Here is a 21,350-nt window from a genome sequence, read left to right as displayed (position 1 = left end):
ATGCCATTTTTAGCCAAGTGGTCATACCAATCTTGCACTCATTATTCCTAGCCCATAATTCAATAAATCACTAATCAAATATTAAGCTATTTTATTGTATTTTTTTTATATATTATTTGGTGGGTTTTAGTGAAAATGGCCAGATGGAAAGAGCCGTCCTTTGCAACCAAGGAGGATATTGTTAAAATGGCTAAATCTGGTCAGTCAGTTTTGGATATTGCTCATGTGCAGGATGTGAATGATCACAATATCCACATAAGTATTTCAAAGCACAGTGAGACCACTACCATGCAGAATGTAAAGTGCTGTGACTGGACAAGGAAGACATTTTGACAGGATTTTGAAAATCATGTGAATGTGTGACCACCTTAAAACAGCCTCTAAAGACCCTAAAAATATGATTTCTGGTGTTCTTCTATACATATCTGATAACAGATTAAAGTCCTGCAGTTACAAGGGAAAGATACTGTATATCAGACTAAATTTCATCCTTCCAGACACTCTCACTCTTGCTCCAGCTTTCTCACCCTTGCTCTCGATTCCTTCATGGATTATTCATTCTGTCACACAGAGCACTGGCTCTCTGAATACATTTAACAGGTTTGGGTTTCTGGGGTTTTACATATTACAGTATGCTGTTGATGAATGTTAGCTGAGTATGTGCAATATTGGGGAAAAACACATAAAACAGCAAATTTCACAACACATTTAATTCATATAATTTGGCATTTCTTAATGAAACTTATAGCTTAAAATTATGTGGGGGCACTACTTCCTTCCTATGCAGAGTTAACTAAAAAGGATTTAAGAGTAGGAGAAAGATTTGATGAAAGCAATTCATAAATTTTATTGTGAAAAGTGCATACTGTTGGTTTTAAAAGTACACATTATGAAATTATGAATGTGATTATTATGCTAAAAAGATGTAATTTTATTGTCTAATGTTTCCTGCTGGGCCTTTGTTATGTAAAAAAAAAAAAGAAAAGAAAAAAAAGTTATAAGTTGGAGATTCATATATTTTAATGATGAAAAGAGCATGCTAATAATATACACTGGCACTAATAATTTGTTCACACTAAGTAAATACGGTCAATTTTGATTTCCTATTCCTATTGTAAATCAAGTGCATGTTTAAGGGTTAAATCTGCAGTTAGGGTGTTTGATGACTGTGTGTGTGTGTGTGTGTGTGTGTGTGTGTGTGTGTGTGGGATTAGCTTAGCAGCATGAGATGTGCCATCTTCGTGTCAGTCCAAATTGCTCATAATAGGAGATCAAAGACAAGATGGTGAGATGTTTTCTAGAACAGGATATGTGTGAATACACAGTCTGTTGTTTTACGTACATTTGTTTGTGCATTTGTTACTTTCTAACTCATCAATGTATACAGTTGATATTTAATGTAGCTGGTAACATTTCATCACATTTCAGTCTGATAAAATGAGCTGTACTGTATCAAATCCCTATGAAAGACTATAATTGTGTTAGCAGCTCATAGGTTGGAGCAGAAAACAGCACAGGTGGGCAGTTTGCTGCTAACACTGCAATGACCTTTATTCGGCTTTAACGATATTTTTTAGGTTTATATCAAATATAATTAGTCACATGGAAGTTTGCTCTAAAAGATATATCTTAGATTATGTCTAAAAACTTTTCAGACAAGAGTTAACTAGATTTTTAACTGAAAAGTGTTTCTATTTTAATTTAATTTCTTTTTTCTAAGATTAATAACTTATTCTACAATATTTAAATTGAAAGTTTGAAGACTATTAATTACCCTTTAATAGTCTATTTAATGGTAGATTTCTAATATGTTGTAACAAAAGATATGTTCAGTGAACTATCTTTTTATTTTTCCTGGGCAGTGACAGTAAAAAAAAAAAAATATATATATATATATATATATATATATTAAAAAAAAATAATATATATTATGTTTTATATTGTAAATAAGATATTATTAACTGGACATATGTTCTATTTTTTTGGTAACTAAATCAGGCAACACTGACTGACTGACTGACTGACTGACTGAGAACTGATGAATAGGTTGTCTTATGAATTATTCAACAGCCCTCGACTATGCAGTGCTGTGCTGTAATTAATGTCTCTGCATTAGTATAGATACTTGTCTTAGACATCATCAGTGGCATCGCTGTCCCTCCTCCTTTCTGCATTCACTGCAGTATAAAGCTGATGTGTGTACTTTTGTGTGTTTTCTCTTTTAGCTATTTTCTCTCTTTACAATCTTATGGTGTTTCCTTCACCTTCTAACACTGTATCTTTTATTTTTTTTCTCTTCATCTCTCTCTTGCTCTGCCTTTGCGGTTGGCGTCGAGAGCACTGCATTCATTCATGGCTGCTGTGTGAGTTCGGCTGGCTCAGCAGAACACTTTTTGCTGGTGTAATGCTGACTCCGTCTCTAAGCAGGGATGTAAAATCAGTGCTGGTCAGGGGTGAGGCCTCGTCCTTGGAAATATTAGAGCGATAGAGTTTCCATAGAACATTTATAGACTAATTCCTGCAGTACAGCTAAAACTACATCTATACAGCACTCTCCTAAATGTAGTGATCGGTCTTAGTGTGTTTGACTGCTGCTGGTCAGGGGTATTGATTTGGATAGAGATGGTGTATAGATTCAGATCCCTGCAGTGCCAGCTGGTTGTGAATCTAATGCAGTGTGGGACTTTTAATGACATCACCCACACACATTTGCCAAGCAACAAACAGAATTTAGCTGTAGTGTGTGTGTTCTTAATTGAGGTGAATATCAGACGTTATGCTTATGTAAGTGCATTGACTTGTTTTCCTGGAAGGGCGCTGAAACCTGAGGAGATTTAGCATCGATCACCATCTGCCCTTCCCCACAAGAAGCTTTGTTCAGTCCATCCACAGTCTTTCCCTTTTTTAAGACAAAATAAATTGGACAATAAATTAATTAATTTGTCAAAAAAAATTGACCCTTTTTACTTTCTTAATACACATTTGTGGTCCTGCTGAGTGATTAGCCATTTTAGTCAAACTTGTCACTAACTAATCAAATTACTGAACGATGAAATCTAATCCTTCCCTACATTTAAGTAAAATAGGTTGTGAACATCTATAAAGGAGTATTCAAGGTTTATCAATAATGTGAGTTTTACATTTCTGCTTTAAAATTGTCAGCGATAATTGTCCCATTAGACTTTTTTTATGTATTTTTTTTACAAATGGAAGGATAAGTCAAAATCATTGCCTGTGGTAATCAATCTCAAGTTGTTGTTTTTGTTTTGTTGTTTTATAAACCTATAAACTCACTGTTGGTTTAATTATTACAGTCAGAGAAATATATGCTGCATGTGTCATGAAACATATCTGCAAGATGGAGTTTGTTTTGCCTCTGACCATCTAGAACACGTGTTTCAAAAATGATGGTCTGGCTAGCAGTCAAGTCTTCATCCAGTCCATGATGAACATATGGCCCAACTAATGGATGAAACACAAAATTGACGGTAGAGAAAAAGTCCACGTTGAATCGTGTTTGGTAAACAAGCATTTGCTCTGAGCTGGAATGTTCATGCTGACTGATATTTGTGTATATTATTTTTTTTGTGTATAATCAGTCTTCACTAGTCCATTCAGTCACCCCTGTTTCAGGCTGCAGTATTGATTTATGGTATTGTTTTACAGTACTACACCAGATTTTTCCAGGTAAATGATATTTAATATATATTTCTTTTTTTTCCTCCTTTGTAAAGGACTGCTTAATTTTGGAAAAGAATGATTATCACCATCCAGTATGCTCATTCCAAGATGACTTCCAAGAGTTTGAGATGATCGATGATGAAGATGAAGATGAAGAGGAAGAAGAAGAGGAAGCAGATCCTGATGCCCCTCCCTCACCATCAGCATCTCCTCCCCCCTCCCCTACTCTGGGCACACTCAAGAGCCGCCCAACCACTCTAAACCTGACAGCACCAGTTTCACAGGTACCTCTATCATGCTTTACACAATCAATAAATCAATAAATATATGTATATCAATATTTAAATTCCTCTTTTTTGTTCTGATATCAGGACTCCCTAAACAACAACAGCAATGTTTCACCACGAAAGTCAAGCTGGCAGGATTCTATTCGAAACCCAACTTCACAGGGTGATTATTGCTCATATAATAATAATAATATGTATAAAAGATGTAATAATAATCATCATTTTTGTAATTATATTTCATACAAAATATTAATATTGATAAAAAAATATTGATTTTCTTTTATTTAAATCTGTGATTCTTTAGATATTTTATTATTATTTTTATTTATATAGCAACTTTCCAAAAGCTCAAAGTCCCTTACATTCAGTTTGTATGCTCTATAAAAGCTATACCTATTCATGAAATTTTTGGATTACAATCTGCCTGACTGATTCTATCGATTAATATTTATTCTGGATATTTCTGTAGCTATAAATCTATCCCATTGTGACTCAATATTTTAGGTTGTTTGTCTCCGAACCACTCTTGCCTTGAGGACGGTTCCCATGTGACCACCTCATGCCCAGGGGCTCCAGACAACAATGGCTCTGCCAAAGGTACACCCTCAAACCCACCAGGACATTGTGGTCTCCATCAGTCACCTGGCAGGCCGCTGCTGTACGACTTTGAGGGCAACAGACGAGAGCGACTTGAATATGGTTAGAATCCTGTTGCTAATAGCAAAATGAACCTCCAAAATCATTTCTCATTTTGTCTTTTGCTTGTCCTTGTCAACTCATCTCAATTGCCCTCCATCTCTTTTTATTGTCTTCTAAACCAGGCTCCTTTGGTCAACATAACTCTTCAAGTGGCTCTGAGGCAACTGAGGTGAAAGCTGATGTTGAGGAATCCACTTTAAGCGAGCTTGTCCCCTCGGTTGATGACTGCACTTCTCAGTGCTCCGACACCGAGGTCGACCACGACCTGAATGGCCATGCCAAACGTCGACCTTGCCGCTCTCGACCCACCAATGACACCTACACCGTGACCACTGAGACTGCTGACGATGAGTTAGAAAACGATGGCACCAGTAGGTGTTTGTCCTCAACTGCACCTCTTGGTAATGATGCTGAGACTCCACTATCGGACGAGGAGCTGGACAAAGAGTTTGTCATTGACTTCATGAGTAAGGAGACCTATGATCACACCTGCAAGGAAGCTGGGGGCTCTTCTTACATTGAGTTCCCCTGCATTGAACCAACAGAGTCCATTTCTGTTTCCAGCTACGTGTCGTCCAGTCGATCAGACATCCTTGACGCTATGGATGAACCCCGAAACATGCATCAGGGCCAACCTGTTGCTGCAAATGACACAACTTCTCCTTCTTCAGATCCAGGTATTGCTGATATGAACTCCAAACGCTATGCTGAGTCAGACCGCCACAGTGATGACCTTAGCTCTCCTGGTTCAGACTCTGATATTGAAGGGGAGATTGAGGCTGCATTTGCGTGTGGTGGTCCACTTGCTAGTAACATGATTTCCTCCATCTCAGAGACAGAGCTGGACCTAACAAGTGAATCCAGCAGCGGGCGTTCCTCGCACCTCACCAATTCCATTGAAGAAGCCAGCTCCCCAACCTCAGACCAAGAACTGGACCCGGAGCTGGATACAGAGCAAGACAGTGGTATTGTAGGTCTAAAAGCATCTCTTCTTTTGGGCCAACCTGACCCAATTAAACAAGACCCTTCACCATTCCTAGATACCAGCCCAGACATGTTGCAACTAGATGACGGCCAAGCTCTGATGGGTCTGCAGAACGTAGATGACGAACAGGGTTATGAGCACCAGGCTGACCCAGACGAGACTCTTCCCCCTGCCGTACCCTGTGAGGATAGCAGCTCTCAGCAGCTGTTGTTAAAGATTGAGCCTGACCACAGTCTTGAAAGCTTCAAACGTTCCTTCTACTTGCCGGTTGGCCCCAAACTTATGCCCTCTGTGGACGACTACGATGGTAACAGCGAGGGGGAGTCCGAGTCAGAGTCCGAGGACGAGCTCAGTGAAAACTCGGATTCTCCTTGGCTTCTCAGCAATCTGGTCAACAGGATGATATCAGAAGGTTCATACCCAATCAGCTGCCCAGAGGAGTGCTTCAAACGGTCAGCCTCCATCTCCGACACCATTTCGCCCTCGTCGGACATAGAAACAGATGATTTCAATGAGACAGATGGCTGCAATTTGCAAAAGCAGAAATCTGAAGAAAAGTCACAAGAGGTCACCTCTGAAAGGTCAGAGATGAGAGTGGAGGAAGAGAAGGAGAAAGAAGCCAGCACTGTATTTGAAGAGGGACAGAAAGAAAGGAAGAAAACAGACTCTTGCCTGTACATGAGCAACCCTACATATGGCACCGTTACACCTGTCTTTATGGCGAGATTCGATACGAGAACAAAGAATTACGAAGCGGAAGACTTCCCACCCCAGAACTCATTGAAAAACAAGCAGAAAGAGGAAGAGGAGGAGCCAAATAATGACTTAATGATGGAGAGAATGAAAGAGCTGGACTCTCCCAGCTTGAGCGAGAGCATAATCAGTGACAAGGACGAGGGTCGGGAGACATGGGTCGATCAGCTCTCTTTGCAGCGAATCACAGACGTCAAAAACAGCCTTACGCTGGACCTCCCAACAGCACAGACCAATCACTGTTTCAGTCTTACTTACTCAACAGATAATAATGAAGATGAGCAAGATACCTCCCCTTTTCTGGATGATCTTCACAAGGCACCTTCACCCTTTGGAAATGAGACTTACTTGGACAGCTCCCCCCCTATTGATGAAAGTGTACGAGAGTTTAGGAATGCAACCTCCAACCGGCCCATTGATGACTCCTTGGCATATGATTCGATGAAGTACACCCTAGTGGTGGATGAAAACACAACGCTAGAGCTGGTGAGTCTAAAGCGCTGTACCTCTGTCCTCAGTGAGGACAGTGACGGACTCTCTACTATCTGTGATGAAGAAGGGGTTGATGAAGATGAAGACATTTACGGGCAGAGCCAGATAGTAGGAGGAATGAGATCCGATTTGCTGTTAAGTTCCTCTGAAGAAGACTCCTCCCCTGAGGCGGATTTGCCTTTCTCAAAGAAGTTCCTCAATGTGTTTGTCAACAGCACGTCACGGTCCTCCAGTAAGTGAAATTTAACACTGCACAATGTACTTAATGGATAGTTCACCTAAAAATGAAAATTCTTTCATCATTTACTAACCTCCATTTTGTTTCAAACCTGTAAACAAAGGGGAATGTTTCGAAAAATGTGTTTTTTGTGCATACAATTAAAGCCACACGCGGAACTTTTGCGGGCGCTAGGGGCGCTAGACCTGTAACTTTCACGTCTAGCGCCCCTAGAGGCCACAAGCGCCGCAGCACTGTCGCAAAAGTCTGCTCCATGAGTATATCAGAGCCTATGGTCACGTGATGGCCGTAAAGCGATACGTTCTCCAGGTCACATGACCTGGCCAACGACGGTCCGTCTTCTCCAAACTTACATAGGCGGTATTTCAAGAGGGCAGCCCCGCTCGGAGCATTAATAGTGTCAAACGCTGTATATTGGCCTGAGGAATCATTTAAAATAACTTGTATGCGTCAACTCTTTAGGTCACAAAGTCCACGGTGTGGCTTTAAGATTTTTTTGAACCCCACTGTATGAACAAAAAGCAGAAGAAAGTCAATCATACAGGTTGAACGACATTAAGGTGAGTAGACAATGACAGAAGTTATGTTTTTGGATGAACCATCCCTTTAGTTAAATAAATTAGCATCAAATGTCCTATTTTTATTTCTTTGAAAGATTACTTAGTGCCAAAAATGATCACAGTGATAACCCTAGCTCTACTGGTTTTGACTCTGATATTGAAGGGGAACTTGAGGCTGCATTTGCGTGTGGTGGTACACTAGCTAGTAACATGTTTTCCTCCATCTCAGAGACAGAGCTGGACCTAACAAGTGAATCCAGCAGCATCCAATGTTATAGTTTTTTCTCTTGCTGGATTCAAAGCTAATGTAAATGATTTAATATGTACAATGGGGAAAAGCTAAATAAATGTTTGTATATTACCTAAATAAATTAACAAATTAAATTCACTCCCATTCACAGAGCCATTCTGAGCTCTTTTAGTTCAGTTTAGTAGAGATTTAGATGATAATTTTACATAATTTACGAGGCTGTCTTGCTGAAAAGAAAGGATATTTAATAATCCTAATGAGATGACATCAGAAGATGAAGGGATTTCTATGACATGGTTCTAAATGGGTTTTGCAGTGGTTCATGTTGGGGTTTCGTGTTTTATGGGGACTTGTTATGGGGATGTTTTTTATACTGTACAAACTGTATATTCTGTCCCCCTACACTAACCCTACTCCTAAATCTACCCATCACAGAACATTTTCAAAACACTTCATTTGGTATGATTTTATGAGCTGTTTTCCTCATGGGGACCAAAAAATGTCCCCACAAGGACAAGAATTTCAGATATTGCCACTTTGTGGGGACATTTTTTTCCCTATAACGTAGGGTTTACCAGGACCACACACACACACACACACACACACACACACACACACACACACACACACACACACACACACACACACACACACACACACACACACACACACACACACACACACACACACACAGAGACAGTGGGATAATGCATGTGCACTATGCGTGTTTCAGGCACAGAGTCCTTTGGGCTTTTCTCGTGCACTATAAATGGAGAAGAAAGAGATCAGACTCACAGAGCAGTCTTCAGGTGAGTAATACTGCCCACGCTATAACCTAAAATCACCTAGTTCTAATCAAAAATCTCCAGGCTGGTTTAAAGTACACAAACCCTCAAGGAACTCTTATTTTTCAGTCTCTGTCAAAACACTTAAAATTGACTGCTATGACTGAATGTCTATCGCAAGCGATGGAGATGCAAGTTTTAATGCCCACGCTGCAGGTTCATCCCACGACATGCAGATGAGCTGGAGTTAGATGTTGATGATCCATTATTCGTTGAGGAAGAGGAGGATGATTACTGGTACCGTGGGTACAATATGCGCACAGGGGCCAGGGGGATTTTCCCAGCGTACTACGCCCACGAGGTTGTTGGCCAAACAAAAGATCTGATGAGTAAGTATCTTAACAATACAATGTTTTTAAAACATGTTTTTTTTATTCCCTGTGCTCATGCTTGAGGAGTCTGATCAAAATAATACTCTTTCTATTTTCCATTATTATAATTTTTTTATATATTTTATAAAATGATTGTATTCTAAAGAGTACATACATATATATATATATGTATATATATATATATATATATATATATATATATGAAGAGTTCAGATGCAAAAGCCTCTAAGTGCCATCTGAAATTTTCTTCTAGAATGATCATTTTTATCAAGCTCATATATTTAAGTTCAATAATTTCACTTAAATTACAACTAATAGGTAATATTCATTGCCATTTAAGTGAAATTACTGAACTTAAATATACGAGCTTGATAAAAATGATCATTCTAGAAGAAAATTTCAGATGGCACTTAGAGGCTTTAGCATCTGAACTGTATATGTATATGTTAAAGACTTTTTGTAATTATTTAAGTGTTTTTCTAGTAAGTAATGTGTGACTGTTTTCTTTTCCTTTTCTATTTCTTTGGCCTTCACATCTGGTCTCTTTGTTAAAGCACTTGGTGATTCAGCATTGTCTTTATATGTGTGTTTCCATAGCAATGAAGAGGAACCCTGCTTGGATGGAAAGCTTCCGAGTGCAGTTCCTGGGTTCGGTGGAGGTTCCTTATCACCAAGGCAACGGCATCCTGTGTGCTGCCATGCAGAAGGTACCGTAAACAGGACATTTATCAGTTTGTGCGTTACTTGTGTGAGATAATGAATGAATGCACAATGTTTTATCATATGATGCAAAGCTGAACAAATGTGTTTGTGTTTGTCTTACAGATCGCAATGGCAAGGAAGAGGACGGTGCATCTTCATCCCCCATCTATTTGTGAGCTAGAAATAAGCATGCAGGGTGTGAAACTAGTCATGAGTTTGGATGATGAGTACGACCTTTCAGGGGAGGTGAGAGAAAGCGTGAGAAAAAGAGAGAGAAAACGTGCATGCAATCTTTTTTCTTTTCCTTTTTTGGCTCTGCCAGATATGACAATGGTTTTGGACTTTATACCCAATCAGCACTCAGCTATGATTAATTTGTTTTTGACATTTAATATAATTCCTCTTCTCCTTTCTTTTCATAGTTTGACAGATGTAGTCACTTCTTCCAAATGAAAAACATCTCCTTCTGTGGATGTCATCCTAAAAACAACTGGTAAACACAAACACACACACACACTTTGTTGTGTTTTCATGTTTTATGGGGACTTTCCATAGACATTATGATTTTTATACTGTACAAACTGTATATTTTGTCCCCTTACACTAACCCCACCCCTAAAACTACTCATCACAGAAAACTCGCAAATTTTCAAAAAACATCACTTAGTCTTAATGTCTTAGATTTACTAAACAGGAATTCCAAAACAGCGCCGACGGGAGTGTAAAGTTCTGTGTGTGATCTACTGAAAACGCGCAAATTAAAGAACACAGACACAGTCAGATCATTTCTATGGGCGGTAAATAATGGCACAAACTGAAGTAAATCAACTTGCGTGATTGATTTAAATACATATACAATAAGGTCAGCCGCAAAAATAATTGTGTCCATGCCTTTTCAGCGCTAATTTTCACTGCAAATTTTTGGTAAATCCTGACAGTAGTTTTTTAACGCAAAAAAAGGGTTTGCGCTGGTTAGTAAATCTGGCCCTTAGTATGATTTATAAGCTGTTTTCCTCATGGGGACATAAAAATGTCCCCACAGGGACAAGGATTTTGGATATTGCCATCTTTTGTCTCCGTAATGTAGGGTTTACCAGGCCACACGCACACCGTAACACTTTCTACTACTTTTAGTAAGCCCCAAATAAGTCTTGGAAGATATTGCAGGTTTAATAACACTCACCCCTGTCTCTATGTGTCTTTCTGTAGTTATTTTGGTTTTATCACCAAGCACCCGATGCTGAACAGGTTTGCATGTCACGTCTTTGTCTCTCAGGACTCCATGAGACATGTAGCCGAGTGTGTGGGGTGAGTCTAAATCTCTTAAACGTCACACTATAACATTCACAATGAACTTTTGAGACCTAGAATAGAGAGCCAAAAAGAAAAGAAGAAAATAGAAGTCAATGAGAGTGATTGGTCTCTGCTCCATTATCAGAGCACAGAACAGACTGCTGTGTGAATTATTAAAGCTTCTCTCTTTTGGAGCAGACAGGACACCTGAGTTATGGGCCCCAGATAGCCCTGCCACATTACATAATATGACCTCATGAACATATACATTATTTAACCTTATCATCGAGCAGAGAAATGGAGGAAAAAGTTTAAGAACAGAAACTAAATTAAGAAGAGTGAAGCTCATCACCCTACGCACATCTACAGACTCACAGCTTCTTGTTTTCTGTAGTGCTGTTGAAATTATAACTCACTTAGAAAAAAAGTGTTCTGCTATGTACAGTACATCACATTATGAAAATAAAATGGGTTGCCAACAGCATTTCACAATAATTCCACAGCTTTTTGTGGGATTTTCGCTACATACATTTCTCAATCTATGTTCTGATCACTTATGTCTCTGTGTGCTTGTTTTAGACGGGCATTCCATGAGTACTACCAGGAGCACTTAGAATACGCCTGTCCTACCGAAGATATCTACCTTGAGTAGAGGAGGAAAAGGGTAACCATGGCAACTGCTGACAGATGTCTGTTCCTGGGCTTGGCCACTACGAGGCGCCTGGCAGCCTTCTCAAATGTAACATAGGCCCTCATCTCTTTATTCCCTTCCTCAGTTTCTCTTGTTCTCTCAACATGAACTGAGCTGAATACTCTACATAGGCTCTTAGTGGTCTGTCTATTTATTTAAATGTTTATCGATTCATTTATTCTCTTCACTGAGATGGATTGCCTGTTTATTTAACTTTTCTACTATATAATTAGGGACATGGTTCGGGGTGGAAACATTGGTTCAATTTCTTTTTTTTATATATAGTCCTGGTTTAGAAAAGGCGAAATATGACTTCACATGTTTGAATGCATGGCTTTGAGGGTTATGCTCACAAACACACAGGAAAAATCGAACAATGTCTAAAATCGAAAGGCAATGAAAGGTTTGAGTCTGAAGACCAGGATTGTTTGTATATATGTATTTGTCCGATTCTAATACATTGCTGTACTGGGTTTGTACTAAAAAAAGGACAGGGCAGTAGGACGTGACCTGTAAACATTGATAGGTCTACAGATTGTCTGTTCCAATGTAGTAGAAGGTTTAATGTATGTTTCTGATTTTATTGCAATGTAGATACTGTACATTTAGGGACAATTGTAGGTGAATACAGATGCTTCATTACATCACGGTAAGCAAGTATCCTGCTCCGTTTGTCTGCGAATGAAAAAGTGGGACGGATTGTAGGTAGGCAGGTTTGGTGTTGACGGACCTATAGATGGTTTGTTGAATGGTATGAAGTCAACATATTTGACCCCAAAATCACAATAACTAATTTGCCGTTGTGTCATTATTTTCATCACAATTTAACACCTACAATTACTGTAATGCATCCAGATGTTTTAGTGTTGATTTTGTTTATCATTTTCATTATTTTCACTGCCATTTTGGCATTATTTTCATCATAATTGATTACCCACAATGACTGGTGTGCATTCAGATGTTTTATTTTTGAGTTTATTTTTATTTTTTCATTTATAGTCATTAATGATTCTTAGAAATTCAGTTATAAAAATCAATATTTTTAAATAAAATCAGCATGCAGTTGAGACTGTGCTACAAATACTACCATAATTCATAAATAATTTACAATGATTATATAATTAATGTATTTAATAATATAATAAAAATATTAGTTAATACATTATTAATTAATATAACTATTGCTATATCATATTTTTCTTCTTTTTTTGCTTTACATTAATGGAGGGTGTGGTTATGGAATGTGATCATTTTCATGAAACAATAACCTAATTCTTCATTTTCTTAGTTCATAACAAAAATAAAAAACATTCTTTTTATAATTATTATTATTTTTTTCTCATTTAATTTTGGGGTGAAATATGACTCAGATATGTTTGACCGACTTTGTGCGATTCACCTAGTTGGCTATGCTACAGTCCTTTGGCCATTCAGTCAAAGGATATTTCTCTAGCTTTCAAACCTGACAGCCTCTCTGCTACCACTGTCTGCTGTCTTGTATGATTGTCAGGTTGGGCTGACGCTTTTAGCTTTTAAGCCTGATATACAATAGTCCACCTCTTATGCTTTGAACGTTAGCAGGTACAGTAGATATTTCAGTGAGATGCAATGCTTATAGACACAGAGCAAAATGAGTAAAAAGACTGTCCCAGTTCATTAGGAAACACATTGAATTCAGAAATAATTTACCAATCAGTTTAACCAGATAATTTACATCTCAGGACAAATATTGCTTCATATTAGATTGAAAAAGAATAAAATACCTTGGTGAAGTTCTGTCCAGTGGTGGTCCACGGCTAATATATCAGCAATGAATAAGTGTATCTCATTTATGTAGATGCCATGTGATTATGTAATAAGCTCAGGACATCAGAAACCAATCCTCCACTTTGTTTCAAGCTAGTCACAGACTCTCAGACTTCTAACATACCCTTGTCCTGACCTTGACCGCCACTGCTGAGACTGAACAGAGCAAATCCCCCTGCTGGCTTCATACAATAATTACCTCATTCAATCTGATGAAAGCAATCCAGAGCCATGCAACAGTTCACAATCAAAATCACGACGTGAAGACATTCAGTTAATATTGCAGGAAAATTTGTTGTGCAGTTTTCATTAAAAATGACTTGGTAGATCCAAGGTAAAATGTGCGGGACATGGATAGGTCAAAATGAAGTAACGACAGCATATTTACATTTACATCAGACAGTTTTTTCCGTCACAGCCTGTCAGGTAATTTCCTGTTTTATTATTAAGAAGCGGAGGGCTGTGTTCAGAATGGAATATTGGCATACTACGTAAACATACTACTACTCATTAAATTGCACGTTTAATTCAGGTAATGATGAGTCAAGATTCATCAGTCTGTTAAAATAATCAAGAAGGAGAGCAAAATCACAGCTGCTATTTCATATTCATTTGTCACACTGCATTGGGGGATTTTTAGTATCCTGTCATTTGTGCCGTCTTGTACGTATATTGCACATTTTGGCAAATGTAGTAGTAATCTGAATTTTTTTTCTATTGATACAGATAAAGTGCACACGCACAAAGTATACATGCTTTATACTAGCACGAGTAGTATGATAGTATGCTATTTTGAGCACAGCCCAACATTCCCTGCAAACATGACTGTATCTTCCAGCAGCCTGCAATCTGTTTTCATGGATATCCATTTATTTGTGACGGTGACGCTGTCACATAAGGAGTTTTATGTTTTCAATGTGACTTGTTTTTGGTTAGATTGCTGTAAATAATCTAGAGTCAGGGTTGCCATGCTGTGTCCTTTCTGTTGAGTATGTTATTGAGATAAATATGTAAATTTAAAAGAAATAATAAAAATAATAATGTTGATGATAACAATCTCACAACCAAAAGCCAACTGTGATGGGGTGAAAAGATATAAATAGCTTTTAATTAGTATTTGTATCTTTCCTTTATCTGCTTTACATTGGTATACATCTGTTGTTGGATGTGTGCTCACCATGTGCGGAATAACATGCAATCGCTGATGTTCCAACAGATCCGCCGTGTCAATTAGATGTTCAAATCCTCATTCACAAAAAAACACTCATCAAATGCCCCAAACCTCCAATCTCTGAATTTCATCATTGCATTTAATGGGTCAAATCAGCAGTTTCGTCTCATTTATGAGCGCAAATTTCAGTTATTTCAGTCAGAGCTCCCAATCCTCCGTTATGACTGTTACATTACATTTTGTGTGTTCATACAGTAAACAAATATCTTAAATATTTTAGCCTTCACTTTAGCAATTTGTAGTGACAAATTGGCTGTGAAACCCCTAACACATTCAGGCAGAGCATCTAATATTTCTACTTAAGCTTGGGTAGCTGAAATACAATTACAAGAAATGCAAAGTTCTGGACTTAAACTTACATAATTCAGTCCTTCACTGTATAACGGAAACAGCTTCAGTATGACAAAACTATGTATCTTGTATCTTTAAAAATGACAACTTGTAAAAAAAAAAATCAAACAAAAAAAATCTCACTGCCTTGTCATGGTTTTGGTCTTATGAATAAAATACTATATGCTTGATGTCACTAAGTGTTTCTGTGTTTTTCTTTGGCAAAGGTGAGACTTTGCCGCTTATGGGACTGATGCTGACAACTGACAATCATGATTAATTCATTTAATATATAATATTTACTATATATATACATATTTTTTTGGTGGGGAGGGCTTTTGAATTGAAAAGGTTGAAAACCGCTGCTCTAGGTGATCAAAATAGCTTTAACTTTGCACTGTTTAATTAAACCATTCAGCAGTGTAAATATAATATGATATGATATGTAATTTAAGATGTTTAATTGATATATTTTAATGATTAAAATTAGTTTTTCTATCTATACGTTCAAATAAATGGGAAGTCATTCAGCTAGTTAGGATATGTGTGACAAGGAGGAATAGAATATCTCAAGACCGGTGTTCTTTTAATTCCTTTTATTTCCAAAACGTAATGATTAAGATTAAGTGTTAAAAGCAGACTGATATCAAATTCATCTCAAAAGACCATATGAGATAAATTGGAGAGTAAACATTCATACATTTGTGCTTAAAAAAAAACAAAAAAAAAAACAAGTTCCATAACTGTCATGCATGAACATTTAGCTCCCCTATTCCCTTTGAAATCACCAGTCACTGCTATCATACTATCATGTAGTCACTTACAGTTACTGTCAGGACAGTAGGGCTGGGTATCGTTCAACATTTTTCGATATCGATACCTTGACCTCGATACCAGTTTCTGAACAATACTTTTTTTGATACCAATTTGATCAAATCAGATTACATTAAATATTACCTAAAAAATATATTATAAAATCATATCTTCGTGGTCGTGATGGGATTCGGCAGTGTTCCGGCTGGCTTCCGCTTCCATTAAAGTGCATAAGTGCAGCGGCAGCATTCGGGTTTAGGGGTGCAATTCGGAGTGCAGCAGGGCTCGAGTGCAGAGTCTTTCCCTTTGGCAATCTCACTTTCACCAAACACCATAGAAGCCTCAAACTGCTCCTTGATGGTCTGAATTTGCTTGAGCACAGGGTCCCATTCAGTACCATCAAGGTTATAGTTTTCTGAGGGGTCTGCCTCCAGGTTAAATAGTAAAGGAGGATCATGATACTTGAGGAAGGCCAGTAATGAGCAGTTGTTGTCTGGGGTGGTCTCACTGTGAGCTGCGCCTGAGTTATGGGGGAAAAGACATATTAGAAATAAATAGGAAGGAAGTGAGGTTTAAATAGGGAGTCTTAACAGATGGTGAACGTACCCCGTGTATAGTAATGGGCTTTGAAATTTTTCCATCTCACTGCAAACACGCTATACTTCTTACTTGGATCAGTGGGGTAGTAAAACATGGTCTGTCTTTTACTCTGAAACACAAATAACGTTGGCTTAACAACATTACATTTTGGCTCATTTTGGAGGCGTACACACAGTTTCAGATCTATTTGTCACTTATACATCCTTACCGAGGTAGTGAAATGTGCTTGAGGATATATTAATGAAAAAATAAATAAAAAAAGATGTGCAACATAAAAGAAGGGTCTCGAGAACTGGTTTTAATGACCAGTCTCATCGCCAGAGCTCGTTCAGGGTAAAATAATCAAAGAATCCAGAGAAACAAAGTCACAATTTCCCAAAAAAATTTAAGCAGCTGTTTTAAACATTGATGATAATAAGAAATGTTTCTTAAACAGAAAATCAGCATATTTGATTCATTTCTGAAGGATCATGTGACACTGAAGACTGGAGTAATGGCTTGCCATTACAGGAATAAGTTACATTTTAATATATATATTGAAATAGAAAACAGTTATTTTAAATTGTAATCATATTTCACAATATTACAGTTTTACTGTATTTATGTTAAAATAAATGCAGATTTTTTATTTTTAAAAACATTAAATTGGTAACACTTTAGTTTATGGTCCAATTCTCCCTATTAACTAGTTGCTTATTAGCATGAATATATTACTAGGATATTGGCTGTTTATTAGTACTTATAAAGCACATATTTATGCCTTATTCTGCATGACCATATTCTACATACATTAATCCTACCCAGTACCTAAACTTAACAACTACCTTACTAACTATTAATAATCAGTAATTAGGAGTTTGCTGAGGCAAAAGTCGTAGTTAATAGTGAGAATTGGACCCTAAACTAAAGTGTGACCCAAAAAAATCGTACCAATCCCAAACCTTTGAACAGTAGTTCAAAATATATACAGTATATAACTTCATTTTGATCATTTTGTCTCTTACCGGTCCTTTATGTAAAAGGATGTCAGTCATGTCCACCCCGTCCAGCTGTACCCCGGGCAATGGAGCCCCAGCCAGTTTGGCAAAGGTGGGCAGAATGTCCAAAGAGCTGGCCAGAGCACGGGTGACACCTTTGAATGATGGGAAAATATGTCAAAATAAATGTCCTCCAGTTAAAAAAAGTGTGGTATATTTCTTGTAGCTGAATGCATACGCCGGCCGTTTATCTCTCAGCACCTGGTTGGATCAATCCAGGCCAATATGCGATGGCCGGCTCTCTCATTCCTCCTTCGTAAGTCGTGCCTTTGCCACATTTCATCAGTCCTGCGTTTCCCCCACGCGACTTCCGCATTAGCTCTGGCCTGGGAGCGCACACATATATAGATGTCATGGTACATGGAAACACTCATAAAAGAAGAAACACTTATACCACACCTACCCGTTGTCACCAGTGAAGAAGATGAGAGTATTGTTGATCACACCTGTCTCCTCCAGAGTTTGCAGAATCTTCCCCACTGTGCCATCAAACTCCATCAAAGCATCACCGAACGGCCCACGGGGTGACTTACCTGCATAGTCTGCACCTGCATACTGAGGGTAGTGTGTGTGCTAGAAAGAGACCATGCAGAAAGGGAGGAGATAGTAAAAATCCAATTTATTTAAAAAAATATATTGTGTGAAACCTTCAAGAAAGGCTTGCTTTAAGCTCTGAGATTGTTAAATGATGGTTAACACTTCTGTGGAAAGCTTTAGAAAATCAGTGTGACTTCAACTATATATTTATTTATTTAAATCATTTAAATTGCTGAATTCTTAATGAAAAACTACACTACCCACAATGCTTTCCATCTCTTTGGACCATCCAATCAGAAAAGTCACTGTTACCATGGAAAAGAGAACTGTGCCAAGAGGTTATCAGCGACTGGCAAGCAAGCAAATCAAGCAAGTCGCCCTACACCCCAAACAACTTGTACACATTTTAATAATTTGCAAGAAACTTAAAAAAAAAAATATTTTATTTAATTTTATATAATTGATGACTACAAGTCAATAGTTTTATATTGCAGTTTTATATTAAATTACAAACAATGTGGTATCATGGGATGCCTTCATTGAATAATTAAAAAATTTCAGTAAACAGTTTCTTGACTCTTTACGTAAAGCATTTGTACCCAAAGTTGAAATTAAATTGATTAAAAATAACCATATAACAGATTCAATATTTCTGCAAAAATAAATATTTGTTTACATTTTTCAAATAAAAATCATTATACTGAATGAATTGTATAGTATGCAATAAGCTACACCTTTTCAAACACACCTTTAGTCTAGTAAATAATCGAAAATTTTGGTGGTGTGAGAGTATTGGTATTTTTAGAGACAATGAGCATTAAACATTACAAAGATGATTTGATTAAGATTCTTGACTTACATGTGAAGGATAGTACAAGAAGAAGGGGCTCTTATTTTGGACGGCATCATTAATGAACTGAGATGCAAATTCGCTGTAAGCCTTCTCCAGCTGCAAGAAATCTGCGGGCTGCTGCTTGATATTCTCATTAAACATGAGAGGCACAGTTACCACACCCTGATCACAGAAGCCATAGCACTTCACATCTGGAGGAAAGCAGGTGAGATTCTGACAGGGACCCTTTGATACAGAGATAAAGGGATTAACCTTAAATATTATTATGCCATGATGAGAGAGATCAACAAAATGAACATTAGATGACACACTTGTAATAAAATATATATTATAATAATGCAATGCAATTTCCAGATGAGACTGGAAATAATACAAGAAAACAATTACCTGGTCATGCGAGTATGGGATTCCAAGATAATTGTCAAAGCCCTGTCTGGTGGGTAGGAAAGTGCCATTAAGTCCAACGCCCAGGTGCCATTTTCCGATCATGGCTGTTGTGTAACCCTGAGCCTTCAGGACCTCTGCGATAGTGGTCTCGTTGAGTGGGAGACCCCCTCTTGAGCCCGGATAGAGCACACCCGGATAGATCCCGGAACGAGTCTGGAATCGACCCGTCAGCAAGGCTGCCCTGGGCCAAAAAATAGTATGTAAGACAAAATGCTGCACATTATTGCATATATGCTGCACAACTGTTGTCAGAATGAGGATAAATTGTAATCAGGTTGATACTGATTCATTCTTCATAAGGGAAATTAAAGGTCAAGTTGAGCACACAATGTGCAGCGTATATACATTTTGACAAATTCAGATCATGGGTTTTCTTACACACAAAAAATGCACATACTGTGCATAAATACTGCAGAAAGAGTAGGCCTACTGGTGGTAGTGCGTTTATGATTTTTTCGAACCAAAGTCTGTGAATATTAGCCTGTATTCTGGCGCCATCTTCTGTGCGAGACACTGAGCGATCAATTATAGATGTAAAGTCGATAATGTAAGATATCTAATCAATTCTACAATAAATCAAGAGTTTTTTTTTTTTTTTGATAGCATGAAAATTGCATTTCATTCTGAAATAACTGCGCAGACTATATTAAACTAAATATAATCATTTAAAATAATAATTAATTTTACAATAATTATTTATAATTAATATTCATAATTTCTCATTTTATAATTATAATACATATACAGATACCTGGAAGATGATTCAAAAATCGCCAAAAGCTCGTGTTCAAGTGAACGTATTAGCATAATGGATAATCGGCTGGATAACAGGTGGATTTGGCTTTACCTGGAGGGGCTGCACACGGGACTCGTGACGTAGAAGTCGGTAAAACGCAGTCCTTTCGCCGCTAGTCTGTCTAGATTCGGGGTGAGAGAGCTTGGGTGTCCAAAACACCCCAGATCACCATAACCCAAATCATCGGCGAAAAGCAGCACAAAATTCGGCGGTGATGCACGAACACACTGAGCTGTGATCAAAGCAAAGAACGCGATTATACACGTCAAATCCATCATCTGTAACGCAGCTTACAAAAGCGTTATAATTGATACACTTATAAAACGTTAAGTATCATGACAATTCCCGCTTTGTTATTAGCTCCGGGTCCTTTTTTATCGCTGCTGTTCACATCTCGTGGAAGTCTCTCAAGTTTTTTTCATTGTGAGTCATATGATCACTGACACGTGATCCGGTGAAAAGGGGCTGATGGGATATGTCGTTTTTTAGCCAGATAGGTGTAGTGCATCATGAAAAGCTGGATGCCAACCGCCGTAAAATTGGAAAGAAGAAGAAGTGCATCATGAAGTTTTCAGTGAATGGTCGTTTGTTTCGTGTGGATTGTGGTTATTTTTTTATGTTTCCGTGGTATTTTTTTATTTATTTTTCATCGAACTTATATCGGAATATCAAAGTTTACTTTCCTGTGGCCTACATGATCAATAACATCGACAACTATCTTAAAACATCTCTGAAAATGAGCGGCGTCTGCATCAGCATGAGGGTGAGTAAATATTAACATTATTTCCATTTTTTGTGCGAGCTATGCCTCAGTTTAATGCAGTTTAATGAGGAAAGAAACATTAGCATTACAAAAAACAGTAACACAATCTAAATAACTAATGAAATTAGGCAATTTTATGCAAATAAAGGCTTTTACCAGTGAGAAAAATCACGTGTTTATCAAATGGAATTATTAAGAACGGTATGCTCATTCCTATTATTTCACTGTATGAGAGAATTTCAGCATTTTTTTAAATTTTTTTATGTTTGAGAAATGCATTGGGATCCAAAGGTTTGACACCACATAGTGAAATGCATTTATTTAGCAAA

At 37.7% G+C, this 21,350-nt stretch overlaps 3 protein-coding genes across 3 annotated transcripts in view; 2 read left to right on the top strand and 1 right to left on the bottom strand.

Annotated features, from left to right (window-relative positions):
- Positions 1–15,371, top strand: part of mapk8ip2 (mitogen-activated protein kinase 8 interacting protein 2) — a 36,905-nt gene extending 21,534 nt beyond the window's left edge. Inside the window, exons 3-13 of the mRNA XM_082181753.1 lie at positions 3,735–3,965; positions 4,053–4,131; positions 4,473–4,667; positions 4,790–7,129; positions 8,679–8,754; positions 8,947–9,119; positions 9,720–9,829; positions 9,948–10,070; positions 10,247–10,317; positions 11,034–11,132; positions 11,697–15,371. Coding sequence (XP_082037879.1) covers positions 3,735–3,965; positions 4,053–4,131; positions 4,473–4,667; positions 4,790–7,129; positions 8,679–8,754; positions 8,947–9,119; positions 9,720–9,829; positions 9,948–10,070; positions 10,247–10,317; positions 11,034–11,132; positions 11,697–11,769 — 3,570 coding nt within the window. The 3' untranslated portion in view covers positions 11,770–15,371. The remainder of the gene's footprint in view (positions 1–3,734; positions 3,966–4,052; positions 4,132–4,472; positions 4,668–4,789; positions 7,130–8,678; positions 8,755–8,946; positions 9,120–9,719; positions 9,830–9,947; positions 10,071–10,246; positions 10,318–11,033; positions 11,133–11,696) is intronic.
- A 385-nt stretch (positions 15,372–15,756) lies between these two features.
- Positions 15,757–20,658, bottom strand: arsa (arylsulfatase A). Its single transcript, XM_082181820.1, has 8 exons — positions 20,310–20,658; positions 19,403–19,643; positions 19,022–19,240; positions 18,029–18,198; positions 17,827–17,951; positions 17,593–17,720; positions 16,595–16,697; positions 15,757–16,508 (listed from the first exon to the last, which is right to left on the bottom strand). Exons 1-8 carry the CDS (start codon positions 20,534–20,536, stop codon positions 16,210–16,212), a joined length of 1,512 nt encoding a protein of 503 aa, XP_082037946.1. The 5' UTR covers positions 20,537–20,658; the 3' UTR covers positions 15,757–16,209.
- Positions 20,659–20,733: 75 nt separating this feature from the next.
- shank3a (SH3 and multiple ankyrin repeat domains 3a) overlaps positions 20,734–21,350 on the top strand; it is a gene marked incomplete at its 5' end in the record, with an annotated part of 375,301 nt that continues 374,684 nt past the window's right edge. Inside the window, one exon of the mRNA XM_082181750.1 lies at positions 20,734–21,021. Coding sequence (XP_082037876.1) covers positions 20,734–21,021 — 288 coding nt within the window. The remainder of the gene's footprint in view (positions 21,022–21,350) is intronic.

The sequence above is a fragment of the Leuciscus leuciscus genome (assembly GCF_965113295.1).
Source record: "Leuciscus leuciscus genome assembly, chromosome: 10".
NCBI classification, from domain to species: domain Eukaryota; kingdom Metazoa; phylum Chordata; class Actinopteri; order Cypriniformes; family Leuciscidae; genus Leuciscus; species Leuciscus leuciscus.
The sequence above is the reverse complement of the archived record's forward strand: the minus strand, read 5'-3'. Positions and strand labels throughout refer to the sequence as shown.

Excerpts from the sequence above, each read along its gene's own strand:
- arsa (XM_082181820.1), bottom strand. The coding sequence starts at position 20,536 with ATGATGGATTTGACGTGTATAATCGCGTTCTTTGCTTTGATCACAGCT. Across the intron at positions 16,698-17,592 it reads TCCTTTTACATAAAGGACCG|AGTAAAAGACAGACCATGTT; the intron begins GTAAGAGACAAA and ends TTTGTGTTTCAG. Across the intron at positions 16,509-16,594 it reads AGCCCATTACTATACACGGG|GCGCAGCTCACAGTGAGACC; the intron begins GTACGTTCACCA and ends CCCATAACTCAG.